At 53.4% G+C, this 14,657-nt stretch overlaps 1 protein-coding gene across 2 annotated transcripts in view; it reads left to right on the top strand.

Moving 5' to 3' along the window:
• CCDC142 (coiled-coil domain containing 142) overlaps positions 1-14,657 on the top strand; it is a 50,949-nt gene that overhangs the window by 18,134 nt on the left and 18,158 nt on the right. Inside the window, exons 3-7 of one of the 2 annotated variants that reach the window (XM_082276116.1) lie at positions 6,114-6,197; positions 8,229-8,602; positions 8,983-9,093; positions 9,934-10,048; positions 10,134-10,311. In XM_082276116.1, the coding sequence (XP_082132242.1) occupies positions 6,114-6,197; positions 8,229-8,602; positions 8,983-9,093; positions 9,934-10,048; positions 10,134-10,311 (862 nt within the window). Of the gene's footprint in view, positions 1-6,110; positions 6,198-8,228; positions 8,603-8,982; positions 9,094-9,933; positions 10,049-10,133; positions 10,312-14,657 lie in introns of both variants that reach the window. The other variant, XM_082276115.1, reaches the window with a different exon arrangement.

Raw genomic sequence — 14,657 nt, 5'->3', positions numbered from 1 at the left:
GAGGAGTTGGGGATAGTGTCGGATTTTCCATAGATGGGGAGGAGTTGGGGATAGTGTCGGATTCTCCATGGATGGGGAGGAGATGGGGATAGTGTCCGATTCTCCATGGATGGGGAGGAGTTGGGGATAGTGTCGGATTCTCCATGGATGGAGAGGAGTTGGGGATAGTGTCGGATTCTCCATGGATGGGGAGGAGTTGGGGATAGTGTCGGATTCTCCATGGATGGGGAGGAGTTGGGGATAGTGTCGAATTCTCCATGGATGGGGAGGAGTTGGGGATAGTGTTGGATTCTCTATGGATGGGGAGGAGTTGGGGATACTGTCGGATTCTCTATTGATGGGGAGGAGTTGGGGATAGTGTCGGATTATCTATGGATGGGGAGGAGTTGGGGATAGTGTCGCAGCCTCCATGGATGGGGAGGAGTTGGGGATAGTGTTGGATTCTCCATGGATGGGGAGGAGTTGGGGATAGTGTCGGATTCTCCATGGATAGGGAGGAGTTGGGGATAGTGTCGGATTCTCCATGGATGGGGAGGAGTTGGGGATAGTGTCGGATTCTCCATGGATGGGGAGGAGTTGGGGATAGTGTCGAATTCTCCATGGATGGGGAGGAGTTGGGGATAGTGTCGGATTCTCTATAGATGGGGAGGAGTTGGGGATAGTGTTGCAGTCTCTATGGATGGGGAGGAGTTGGGGATATTGTCGCAGTCTCTATGGATGGGGAGGAGTTGGGGATAGTGTCGGATTCTCTATTGATGGGGAGGAGTTGGGGATAGTGTCGCAGTCTCCATGGATGGGGAGGAGTTGGGGATAGTGTCGGATTCTCCATGGATGGGGAGGAGTTGGGGATAGTGTCGGATTCTCCATGGATGGGGAGGAGTTGGGGATAGTGTCGGATTCTCTATGGATGGAGAGGAGTTGGGGATAGTGTCGGATTCTCCATGGATGGGGAGAAGTTGGGGATCGTGTCGGATTCTCTATGCATGGGGAGGAGTTGGGGATATTGTCCGATTCTCCATGGATGGGGAGGAGTTGGGGATAGTGTCCGATTCTCCATGGATGGGGAGGAGTTGGGGATAGTGTTGGATTCTCTATTGATGGGGAGGAGTTGGGGATAGTGTCGGATTCTCTATGGATGGGGAGGAGTTGGGGATAGTGTCGGATTCTCCATAGATGGGGAGGAGTTGGGGATAGTGTCCGATTCTCCATGGATGGGGAGGAGTTGGGGATAGTGTCCGATTCTCCATGGATGGGGAGGAGTTGGGGATAGTGTCCGATTCTCCATGGATGGGGAGGAGTTGGGGATAGTGTTGGATTCTCCATGGATGGGGAGGAGTTGGGGATAGTGTCGGATTCTCCATGGATGGGGAGGAGTTGGGGATAGTGTCGGATTCTCCATGGATGGGGAGGAGTTGGGGATAGTGTCAGATTCTCCATGGATGGGGAGGAGTTGGGGATAGTGTCGGATTCTCCATGGATGGGGAGGAGTTGGGGATAGTGTCGGATTCTCCATGGATGGGGAGGAGTTGGGCATAGTGTCGGATTCTCTATGGATGGGGAGGAGTTGGGGATAGAGTCGCAGTCTCTATGGATGGGGAGGAGTTGGGGATATTGTCGCAGTCTCTATGGATGGGGAGGAGTTGGGGATAGTGTCGAATTCTCCATGGATGGAGAGGAGTTGGGGATACTGTCGGATTCTCTATTGATGGGGAGGAGTTGGGGATAGTGTCGGATTCTCTATTGATGGGGAGGAGTTGGGGATAGTGTCGCAGCCTCCATGGATGGGGAGGAGTTGGGGATAGTGTCGGATTCTCCATGGATGGGGAGGAGTTGGGGATAGTGTCGGATTCTCCATGGATGGGGAGGAGTTGGGGATAGTGTCGGATTCTCCATGGATGGGGAGGAGTTGGGGATAGTGTCGGATTCTCCATGGATGGGGAGGAGTTGGGGATAGTGTCGGATTCTCCATGGATGGGGAGGAGTTGGGGATGGTGTTGGATTCTCTATGGATGGGGAGGAGTTGGGGATAGTGTCGGATTCTCCATAGATGGGGAGGAGTTGGGGATAGTGTCGGATTCTCCATGGATGGGGAGGAGTTGGGGATAGTGTCGGATTCTCTATGGATGGGGAGGAGTTGGGGATAGTGTCGGATTCTCCATAGATGGGGAGGAGTTGGGGATAGTGTCGGATTCTCCATGGATGGGGAGGAGTTAGGGATAGTGTCGGATTCTCCATGGATGGGGAGGAGTTGGGGATAGTGTCGGATTCTCCATGGATGGGGAGGAGTTGGGGATAGTGTCGGATTCTCCATGGATAGGGAGGAGTTGGGGATAGTGTCGGATTCTCCATCGATGGAGAGGAGTTGGGGATAGTGTCGCAGTCTCTATGGATGGGGAGGAGTTGGGGATAGTGTTGGATTCTCCATGGATGGGGAGGAGTTGAGGATAGTGTCGGTTTCTCCAAGGATGGGGAGGAGTTGGGGATAGTGTCGGATTCTCCATGGATTGGGAGGAGTTGGTGATAGTGTCGGATTCTCCATGGATGGGGAGGAGTTGGGGATAGTGTCGGATTCTCCATGGATGGAGAGGAGTTGGGGATAGTGTCGGATTCTCCATGGATGGGGAGAAGTTGGGGATCGTGTCGGATTCTCTATGGATGGGGAGGAGTTGGGGATAGTGTCCGATTCTCCATGGATGGGGAGGAGTTGGGGATAGTGTCCGATTCTCCATGGATGGGGAGGAGTTGGGGATAGTGTCGGATTCTCTATTGATGGGGAGGAGTTGGGGATAGTGTCGGATTCTCTATGGATGGGGAGGAGTTGGGGATAGTGTCGGATTTTCCATAGATGGGGAGGAGTTGGGGATAGTGTCGGATTCTCCATGGATGGGGAGGAGATGGGGATAGTGTCCGATTCTCCATGGATGGGGAGGAGTTGGGGATAGTGTCGGATTCTCCATGGATGGAGAGGAGTTGGGGATAGTGTCGGATTCTCCATGGATGGGGAGGAGTTGGGGATAGTGTCGGATTCTCCATGGATGGGGAGGAGTTGGGGATAGTGTCGAATTCTCCATGGATGGGGAGGAGTTGGGGATAGTGTTGGATTCTCTATGGATGGGGAGGAGTTGGGGATACTGTCGGATTCTCTATTGATGGGGAGGAGTTGGGGATAGTGTCGGATTATCTATGGATGGGGAGGAGTTGGGGATAGTGTCGCAGCCTCCATGGATGGGGAGGAGTTGGGGATAGTGTTGGATTCTCCATGGATGGGGAGGAGTTGGGGATAGTGTCGGATTCTCCATGGATAGGGAGGAGTTGGGGATAGTGTCGGATTCTCCATGGATGGGGAGGAGTTGGGGATAGTGTCGGATTCTCCATGGATGGGGAGGAGTTGGGGATAGTGTCGAATTCTCCATGGATGGGGAGGAGTTGGGGATAGTGTCGGATTCTCTATAGATGGGGAGGAGTTGGGGATAGTGTTGCAGTCTCTATGGATGGGGAGGAGTTGGGGATATTGTCGCAGTCTCTATGGATGGGGAGGAGTTGGGGATAGTGTCGGATTCTCTATTGATGGGGAGGAGTTGGGGATAGTGTCGCAGTCTCCATGGATGGGGAGGAGTTGGGGATAGTGTCGGATTCTCCATGGATGGGGAGGAGTTGGGGATAGTGTCGGATTCTCCATGGATGGGGAGGAGTTGGGGATAGTGTCGGATTCTCTATGGATGGAGAGGAGTTGGGGATAGTGTCGGATTCTCCATGGATGGGGAGAAGTTGGGGATCGTGTCGGATTCTCTATGCATGGGGAGGAGTTGGGGATATTGTCCGATTCTCCATGGATGGGGAGGAGTTGGGGATAGTGTCCGATTCTCCATGGATGGGGAGGAGTTGGGGATAGTGTTGGATTCTCTATTGATGGGGAGGAGTTGGGGATAGTGTCGGATTCTCTATGGATGGGGAGGAGTTGGGGATAGTGTCGGATTCTCCATAGATGGGGAGGAGTTGGGGATAGTGTCCGATTCTCCATGGATGGGGAGGAGTTGGGGATAGTGTCCGATTCTCCATGGATGGGGAGGAGTTGGGGATAGTGTCCGATTCTCCATGGATGGGGAGGAGTTGGGGATAGTGTTGGATTCTCCATGGATGGGGAGGAGTTGGGGATAGTGTCGGATTCTCCATGGATGGGGAGGAGTTGGGGATAGTGTCGGATTCTCCATGGATGGGGAGGAGTTGGGGATAGTGTCAGATTCTCCATGGATGGGGAGGAGTTGGGGATAGTGTCGGATTCTCCATGGATGGGGAGGAGTTGGGGATAGTGTCGGATTCTCCATGGATGGGGAGGAGTTGGGCATAGTGTCGGATTCTCTATGGATGGGGAGGAGTTGGGGATAGAGTCGCAGTCTCTATGGATGGGGAGGAGTTGGGGATATTGTCGCAGTCTCTATGGATGGGGAGGAGTTGGGGATAGTGTCGAATTCTCCATGGATGGAGAGGAGTTGGGGATACTGTCGGATTCTCTATTGATGGGGAGGAGTTGGGGATAGTGTCGGATTCTCTATTGATGGGGAGGAGTTGGGGATAGTGTCGCAGCCTCCATGGATGGGGAGGAGTTGGGGATAGTGTCGGATTCTCCATGGATGGGGAGGAGTTGGGGATAGTGTCGGATTCTCCATGGATGGGGAGGAGTTGGGGATAGTGTCGGATTCTCCATGGATGGGGAGGAGTTGGGGATAGTGTCGGATTCTCCATGGATGGGGAGGAGTTGGGGATAGTGTCGGATTCTCCATGGATGGGGAGGAGTTGGGGATGGTGTTGGATTCTCTATGGATGGGGAGGAGTTGGGGATAGTGTCGGATTCTCCATAGATGGGGAGGAGTTGGGGATAGTGTCGGATTCTCCATGGATGGGGAGGAGTTGGGGATAGTGTCGGATTCTCTATGGATGGGGAGGAGTTGGGGATAGTGTCGGATTCTCCATAGATGGGGAGGAGTTGGGGATAGTGTCGGATTCTCCATGGATGGGGAGGAGTTAGGGATAGTGTCGGATTCTCCATGGATGGGGAGGAGTTGGGGATAGTGTCGGATTCTCCATGGATGGGGAGGAGTTGGGGATAGTGTCGGATTCTCCATGGATAGGGAGGAGTTGGGGATAGTGTCGGATTCTCCATCGATGGAGAGGAGTTGGGGATAGTGTCGCAGTCTCTATGGATGGGGAGGAGTTGGGGATAGTGTTGGATTCTCCATGGATGGGGAGGAGTTGAGGATAGTGTCGGTTTCTCCAAGGATGGGGAGGAGTTGGGGATAGTGTCGGATTCTCCATGGATTGGGAGGAGTTGGTGATAGTGTCGGATTCTCCATGGATGGGGAGGAGTTGGGGATAGTGTCGGATTCTCCATGGATGGGGAGGAGTTGGGGTTATTGTTGGACTCTCCATGGATGAGGAGGAGTTGGGGAGAGTGTCGGATTCTCTATGGATGGGGAGGAGTTGGGGAGAGTGTCGGATTCTCCATGGATGGGGAGGAGTTGGGGAGAGTGTCGGATTCTCCATGGATGGGGAGGAGTTGGGGAGAGTGTCGGATTCTCCATGGATGGGGAGGAGTTGGGGATAGTGTCGGATTCTCCATAGATGGGGAGGGGTTGGGGATAGTGTCGGATTCTCCATGGATGGGGAGGAGTTGGGGGATATTGTCGGATTCTCTATTGATGGGGAGGAGTTGGGGATAGTTTCGGATTCTCCATGGATGGGGAGGAGTTGGGGATAGTGTCGGATTCTCCACAGATGGGGAGGAGTTGGGGATAGTGTCGCAGTCTTCATGGATGGGGAGGAGTTGGGGATAGTGTCGGATTCTCCATGGATGGGGAGGAGTTGGGGATAGTGTCGCAGTCTTCATGGATGGGAAGGAGTTGGGGATAGTGTCGGATTATCTATGGATGGGGAGGAGTTTGGGATAGTGTCGGATTCTCCATGGATGGGGAGGAGTTGGGGATAGTGTCGGATTATCTATGGATGGGGAGGAGTTGGGGATAGTGTCGGATTCTCCATGGATGGGGAGGAGTTGGGAATATGGGGGGGGGATCTATGTGTTTTCTGTGGTCTAATTTATAATATCCTCTTAGAAGATCTCCCGGAGTTGTGTGTCTCTTTGGGTCGCAGTCTCTGTCAGAACCTTTTGTGTGTGCGGAGCCTCATCGCCTGGGACAGCAGTAAGTAAAGACTGTACACGACCCCTCTGTGGCTGAGTGTCAGTGTGGTACGATCCCTCTGTGGCTGAGTGTCGGCGTGGTACGATCCCTCTGTGGCTGAGTGTCAGTGTGGTACGCTCCCTCTGTGGCTGAGTGTCGGCGTGGTACGCTCCCTCTGTGGCTGAGTGTCGGCGTGGTACGCTCCCTCTGTGGCTGAGTGTCAGTGTGGTACGATCCCTCTGTGGCTGAGTGTCAGTGTGGTACGATCCCTCTGTGGCTGAGTGTCGGCGTGGTACGATCCCTCTGTGGCTGAGTGTCGGCGTGGTACGACCCCTCTGTGGCTGAGTGTCGGCGTGGTACGACCCCTCTGTGGCTGAGTGTCGGTGTGGTACGATCCCTCTGTGGCTGAGTGTCAGTGTGGTACGATCCCTCTGTGGCTGAGTGTCAGTGTGGTACGATCCCTCTGTGGCTGAGTGTCAGTGTGGTACGATCCCTCTGTGGCTGAGTGTCAGTGTGGTACGATCCCTCTGTGGCTGAGTGTCAGTGTGGTACGATCCCTCTGTGGCTGAGTGTCAGTGTGGTACGATCCCTCTGTGGCTGATTGTCAGTGTGGTACGCTCCCTCTGTGGCTGAGTGTCGGCGTGGTACGATCCCTCTGTGGCTGATTGTCAGTGTGGTACGCTCCCTCTGTGGCTGAGTGTCGGCGTGGTACGATTCCTCTGTGGCTGAGTGTCGGCGTGGTACGCGATCCCTCTGTGGCTGAGTGTCGGCGTGGTACGCGATCCCTCTGTGGCTGAGTGTCGGCGTGGTACGCGATCCCTCTGTGGCTGAGTGTCGGCGTGGTACGCGACCCCTCTGTGGCTGAGTGTCAGTGTGGTACGATCCCTCTGTGGCTGAGTGTCGGCGTGGTACGCTCCCTCTGTGGCTGAGTGTCGGCGTGGTACGCTCCCTCTGTGGCTGAGTGTCGGCGTGGTACGCTCCCTCTGTGGCTGAGTGTCGGCGTGGTACGCTCCCTCTGTGGCTGAGTGTCGGCGTGGTACGATCCCTCTGTGGCTGAGTGTCGGCGTGGTACGCTCCCTCTGTGGCTGAGTGTCGGCGTGGTACGCTCCCTCTGTGGCTGAGTGTCGGCGTGGTACGATCCCTCTGTGGCTGAGTGTTGGCGTGGTACGCTCCCTCTGTGGCTGAGTGTCGGCGTGGTACGCTCCCTCTGTGGCTGAGTGTCGGCGTGGTACGCTCCCTCTGTGGCTGAGTGTCGGCGTGGTACGCTCCCTCTGTGGCTGAGTGTCGGCGTGGTACGCTCCCTCTGTGGCTGAGTGTCGGCGTGGTACGATCCCTCTGTGGCTGAGTGTCGGCGTGGTACGCTCCCTCTGTGGCTGAGTGTCGGCGTGGTACGCTCCCTCTGTGGCTGAGTGTCGGCGTGGTACGATCCCTCTGTGGCTGAGTGTCGGCGTGGTACGCTCCCTCTGTGGCTGAGTGTCGGCGTGGTACGCTCCCTCTGTGGCTGAGTGTCGGCGTGGTACGCTCCCTCTGTGGCTGAGTGTCGGCGTGGTACGCTCCCTCTGTGGCTGAGTGTTGATGTGGTACGCGATCCCTCTGTGGCTGAGTGTCGGCGTGGTACGCGATCCCTCTGTGGCTGAGTGTCGGCGTGGTACGCGATCCCTCTGTGGCTGAGTGTCAGTGTGGTACGATCCCTCTGTGGCTGAGTGTCGGCGTGGTACGCTCCCTCTGTGGCTGAGTGTCGGCGTGGTACGCTCCCTCTGTGGCTGAGTGTCGGCGTGGTACGCTCCCTCTGTGGCTGAGTGTCGGCGTGGTACGCTCCCTCTGTGGCTGAGTGTCGGCGTGGTACGCTCCCTCGATATCGGAGTTTGAATGTCATTGTCAGATCTCTGTGTCTCAGTAAGAAGCGCCCCCTGTGGGCGAGTTGTAGGGCTGTCAGTCTCTCCCCACTTTTTTTGCTCAGATGAAAGTAGAGAATAGATGAGATTGAAGTTGTAGGTGATTGGAGATCAGTGGACCCCCCAACAGTGACATATCTCTTCTTTCTCTATGCAGCATTGTGCCAGGCGCTAAGCTCCGCCTTAACAGATAAGTGTGCCGCCTCCACGTTGGGTGGAGGAGATCCAGTCTCTGAGAATCACAGCAGAACCTCCGGGATTCTGGCCACTTTGTGCCAATCCCTATCAGCTTTACTGATCAAAACGAGCTCCAACCACCAATCAGCTTCCCAGGAACCCTGGAATCTGGGTGACCGCCTCCTCTCTCCTCCCACATCTGAGCTATGTGCCGTCCTCTGCCAGCAGGGGGCACTGAGCCGCTGCACCGTCTCCCTGCACCTGTGTGACATGTGGTTACGAAGCCGCGCCCAGATCTTCGTCTCCTCCGGGTCCCTCAGTCAGCTGGTGCTGATCACACACGGAGATCTGCCGGTAAGAAGATTCTCATCAGGAACGTTCGTTAGTTTACAACGATCGAATCGTTAATTACTTTCCCATTTATGTCCGGGGGGGGGGGGAAATCGACCCCCTCAGTTTAAAATCTTATAGAAAAAAAAAATGTTATAGATAAAATGAAAAATAATATAAATATTACATTTTTTTTTACATTATATTTACACTTCTTTTTTTTGTTATTTTATTTATCTTTCATGTCGTTTTTATTTATTTTTAATTTTATATATTCCATGTTTTATGTTATGATAGTGTTTGTTTTTTTTTTTTTTGTATAAAGATATATTATATTGTATTATATTATAGTTTTTTTATAACATATTTTATGTTGTGTCGGGGGATGGTGTCTGTCCCTGCAGGTGATAAAGGCGGAGTGTCGCTCTCTGGTGGCGGTAGCAGAGAATGCGGATTGGCTTCCTTCCACCCAAAGCTCATGTTTGAAGATAAAGGGGAGCCGGGATGTCCTGGAGGTGAGTCTGCGGAGTGCCTCCTCTGTATTCTGTATACCCCTCTATTATATCAACCCCCCGGCAGAGTACCCCTTCCCTGTATACCCCTCTATTTTATCACCCCCCCCCTTCCCTGTATACCCCTCTATTATATCATCCCCCTTCCCTGTATACCCCTCTATTATATCATCCCCCTTCCCTGTATACCCCTCTATTATATCACCCCTTCCCTGTATACCCCTCTATTATATCACCCCTTCCCTGTATACCCCTCTATTATATCAACCCCCACCCCCCAGGTGGAGTGCCCCTTCCCTGTATACCCCTCTATTATATCACCCCCCCCCTCCCAGATGGAGTGCCCCTTCCCTGTATACCCCTCTATTATATCAACCCCCACCCCCCAGGTGGAGTGCCCCTTCCCTGTATACCCCTCTATTATATCAACCCCCACCCCCCAGATGGAGTGCCCCTTCCCTGTATACCCCTCTATTATATCAACCCCCACCCCCCAGGTGGAGTGCCCCTTCCCTGTATACCCCTCTATTATATCAACCCCCACCCCCCAGGTGGAGTGCCCCTTCCCTGTATACCCCTCTATTATATCACCCCCCCCTCCCAGATGGAGTGCCCCTTCCCTGTATACCTCTCTATTATATCACCCCCCTCAGGCGGAGTGCCCTTTCCCTGTATACCCCTCTATTATATCATCCCCCTTCCCTGTATACCCCTCTATTATATCACCCCCCACCCCAGGCGAAGTGCCCCTTCCCTGTATACCCCTCCTATTTGTACACCTGAACTCCCCCCCCCCCGAGGGATCCCTGCATCATGAGATAAGCTGTGATTTTCTCCCTGCAGGGCCTGGTGGTCTCTCTGCCGCATGTTCTGAGCTCTGTGTGTTCCCGGAGGGCCCAGGACCTCTTCCAGCACATGATGCCAGCAGGGCGGCACTGGAGAGGGAAGCTGGTGACAGGTAAGGGGGTGGAGCCTTGGTGTGTGCAGTGGGAACTTTCTCCTCCCCCTCCTGTCCTGACACACTGAAATCTGTCTCCGCCCAGGCCCAGATCTGGCAGCCAGTGAGTACGCCCAGGCTGTGGTCAGCGCGGTGGTGGTCCCGGTCCTGGATGGGGTGACCTCGCTGTGTTTGGAGGAACAGGTGTCGGCAGTGTGCGTGGCGGTCGGTGTGTTTATGGAAGCCTGGATGGGACATATCCTGCGGGAGAAGATCAAATTCAGGTGAGATATGAACTGGGGGGGGGGGGGGGCAGACAGGAAGTGAGGGACAATCTGCACCGGGGACAAAGACAGACAAATCTTTAAAATGAGCAAATTGAGGGGAACGGGGGGTGTTTAACCTTTGAGTTATACTGCCACCTACAGGAATAATGGATACTGGCAAACAAAAAAGAATAACTCCTCCCACTCCCAGCATGCCTCAGTTTTTTGCTAGGGTCCTATGAGGATGGACATTATTTCTATATTAAGACTTGTTTTTCTTTGTCTCTTCGATTTGCACCCCTCTAGGCTGGAAGTTGAGGGGAACACCTAGAAGAGATGCTTTGGGCTCCATGTGGGGCGCTTTACAGATTATCTGGTAACAAGTTAGCCCAGGAGCTTTTTCCAGGTCGGGAGCCGCTATGTCTTCTGTCAGGGATTCACATATATGCGCATGCGTGTACGCAGAGGCGCCTTGAATAGTTTGAGGCTACCATGGAAGAGTTTGAGGCTACCATGGAAGAGTCCGAGGCTACCATGGAAGAGTTTGAGGCTACCATGGAAGAGTTTGAGGCTACCATGGGAGAGTTTGAGGCTACCATGGGAGAGTTTGAGGCTACCATGGGAGAGTTTGAGGCTACCATGGGAGAGTTTGAGGCTACCATGGGAGAGTTTGAGGCTACCATGGAAGAGTTTGAGGCTACCATGGAAGAGTTTGAGGCTACCATGGAAGAGTCCGAGGCTACCATGGAAGAGTTTGAGGCTACCATGGAAGAGTTTGAGGCTACCATGGGAGAGTTTGAGGCTACCATGGGAGAGTTTGAGGCTACCATGGGAGAGTTTGAGGCTACCATGGGAGAGTTTGAGGCTACCATGGGAGAGTTTGAGGCTACCATGGGAGAGTTTGAGGCTACCATGGGAGAGTTTGAGGCTACCATGGAAGAGTTTGAGGCTACCATGGGAGAGTTCGAGGCTACCATGGGAGAGTTTGAGGCTACCATGGAAGTGTTTGAGGCTACCATGGAAGAGTTTGAGGCTACCATGGAAGAGTTTGAGGCTACCATGGGAGAGTTTGAGGCTACCATGGAAGAGTTTGAGGCTACCATGGGAGAGTTTGAGGCTACCTATCATAGTTGGCGCCAAACTTCCTATTTAAGGGGAGTGGTGACATTGAATCCTTGCTGTGGGATCTTCAGCTCTCCTGTCTCCTGTACCTGAATTACCTGCTGTTCCTGATCATCTGACCCGGCTTGCCTTCGATCTTGATTACCTGCTGCCCGCCATGACCTCGGCTTGTCTTGACTACTCTTCTGCCTCACCCTGATCTGCTTCTGCTTGTCCATTACCGGCTATTGGACCTGGACCTGCTCTTGGCCTGGCTGGGGAATACGGAGGACCGCGACCTGGTGTTAGCACGTAGCCAAATCCATCCCCACCATCAGGGACCCTGGTGAATACCGGCTAGCACTTAGACTCCACGACTCTGGTGAATCTGTGTCCTGCTAAGATATCCTGTCAGCATCCCTGTCCTGGGATCGCACATAGTTCCAGGCTCTTCCTCCGGTCAGACGTTCCTCTACACGTCAGGCTCTGCCACGACATCCCTGACATCTTCATAGACCAGACAAGGGCAGAGGCACTGAGTAGACGAGTCAGGACGAGCATCAGGAGCCACCTCATTTATTTATTTAGGTCGTTGGGTTTCTTTATTCTCCGTTCCCAACTGTAATGGAGGTAATGCTGAGGTACTTGCATGCTGGGTGGAGTGTTGCCCGCACTCTTACCCCATGTACCATGTCAAGGAAGCATCTCCCTGCTGCTCCATTCCTGCTACCCACATATAGTGACTTTGGTTACCTCTGGCCATCCATCCCTCACCTGCTACCAGCCGTTTAGGTTTCATGAGTACCCATGGCCTTGATCCCTACCCTGAGCCTACACATTGCTTTACTGCAAGGCGGTTACAACATGTCTGATTCTGGACACCGGGGAGGGGAGAGGACCGTCCTAGGTGCCTCTAGCTCACATTTCACCAAGGGCTGCTTGCAGAAGGTCTGACGGTGCCGACATCTACCACTGGAATCATGTCATCTGCTCCTGGAGTCCGTTCCATCTTCGTACTCTTCTCGTACGGTGTGGCCTCCTCCTTCCCTTTCCAAGGAAGTTTATTTCAGTCATGCGTGACTTTATGGTCACTCCTACGCCTTCCCTGCATATTCTCTATCAGGTTTACTTGTGGCCTTAGAGCAATCAGCTGCTGGGACTATCCGGTTCTGGGTTACTCCAGTTCCTGCTGGATGGACCTGCCTCAGGAGGGGTTACAAACTTCTGCCATTACTTCCAAACTGAAAGAGACTCGTTTTCTTCTTGATATCTAGCACACACCACTTGGGAACAACATTGGTAGAAGCAATAGGTTGATTCTCTAGTAGAGCTCGAAAGACCCCCCCGACCTTCTCCATGCTACCCCTGCACTCGGAAAGCCTTCCATAAGGAAATTGACCAGATGTTTGTTTCCCTGAAGTTCTTGGTTGCCTTGGACCCAATTGAACTAGACTTTGTTAGAAAGTGGTATGCCCCCCTCTGTGGATCAGACTGTGCCCCACCTTAACAAAGTGACCACAACGGGGGAAGGCGCACCTCACTTTAAGAGCTCAACCAACAGGAGGTTGGAGGACCTTTGTAGAACTGTTGCTGGTAGGTCTTGCTCTTCATCAATATCATCCCAATGGAAGCTGCACCTGATAGGAGGTTGGAGGACCTTTGTAGAACTCTGTTGTTGCTGGTAGGTCCTGCTCTTCATCCTGTCCTAGCTGTGACTTTGCTTTGCCAAACTGTGGCTTATTGGTCAAAGACTAGTAAAAGGAATCCTATCACCATTGCGGTCGATCGTGTGGTCATTGCACGTTTGGCGCAAATTCCTCTAAGCTACAGTTTTGACCGAATACTGGAAGTTTCTGTCCTCCATTTTTCATGAGTCTGCAGAGAGTCAATATACTTGGTAGTATTGGACTTCAGAAGAGTAGGCAGAGGGGCTCACTCAACCCCCCCCCCCCCCTTCCAGGGACAATATCTCTCCAGGTCTACTCTAAAAGGAGAAGTCCACCCTAACACTGAAATTGTTCCATCTATAGACACCCACCATCTAACCCTAACCTATCTAACCCAGTATAGAAGAAATCAGAATACACAGCATTTCTGAAGCCGATCCGACCCGATCCCATGCTGAGCTGTGGAGATGAAGGCAGAGGAGGCAGCCGACAACGGAAGCCCCACAGTAAGTCTATGGGTGATGTCAATTCCCATTATTTCACAACCTATGTCGGCCGTGTCCTCTGCAGAGCTGCCGCCACTGGAGACCGGAGCAGCTTCAAAAAATGTTAAGTACACTGAATTCTTCTTTACAGGGTTACATAGGATAGTGTTAGATTGTGGATGTCTATAGATGTTAGGCTGGACTTCACCTTTTAAGGGTGCCACAGGTGGCATGAGCACCCATCTTCCTCAGCTAGTTGGGCACTGTCAGGGAAGGCTTAAAGCGGAGTTCCAGCCTAACCGCACACTCACCTGTCCTACGGTCCAGCGATGCGCCGTCTTCTCCCTCTCTGCTCCGCGGCACCGGCATCACTGATGTGGGCACCCGGCTGTGACAGTTTGTAGCTTCACAGCCGGGTACGCACTGCGCATGCGCGAGTTGCGCTTTGCGTCGTGATTGGCCGGCAATCTTCTGGGACCTCTGACATGTCCCAGAAGATTGCAGGGGGGGAGGGAGAGAGGAGAACTTCCACTCAGGGCGCCGCAGCGCTCCGAGCGGAAGTGGGAGCGGGTACCTGTCAAAACTAGGTACCCGCTCCCACCCCCAAAAAATGACATGCCAAATGTGGCATGTCGGGGGGTCGGGACCACTTAAAGCGGAAGTTCCACTTTTGGGTGGAACTCCACTTTAATCCACAGTGGAGGTTAACCGCTTGCCGACTTCCACACGACTATTTACGGCGGCAGTCAGCCCCGTACAGGCAAAAGACGTAGGGCTACGACGCTCGCCCACGAGCCTCTAGGGGGCGAGTGCGCGCCACCGGAGGTGAGCTCCTGCCCCTGCTCATTCCCTGACATCCCCGCCAGTCACTCGCGATCTCCCGCTGGAGAGGGAGAAAAGCAGGCGACTGATGTAAACAAAGCCGTCTGTCATTCTCCCTGATGTAACTGCAGAGATCATAGGATCCTGCTATGTAGGATCGTATGTCTCTGTGGTTACATAAAAAGCCACGCCCCTTTACAGTTAGAAGAACGACCCTAGGGATACTCTAATAAAGTTAACCCCTTCCCTGACAGTGTCATTTTTAGCACTGATTACTGTAGTAATGTCA

This window comes from Pelophylax lessonae (genome assembly GCF_965119305.1).
Source record: "Pelophylax lessonae genome assembly, contig: HAP1_SCAFFOLD_280, whole genome shotgun sequence".
NCBI lineage: Eukaryota > Metazoa > Chordata > Amphibia > Anura > Ranidae > Pelophylax > Pelophylax lessonae.
The sequence above is the reverse complement of the archived record's forward strand: the minus strand, read 5'-3'. Positions and strand labels throughout refer to the sequence as shown.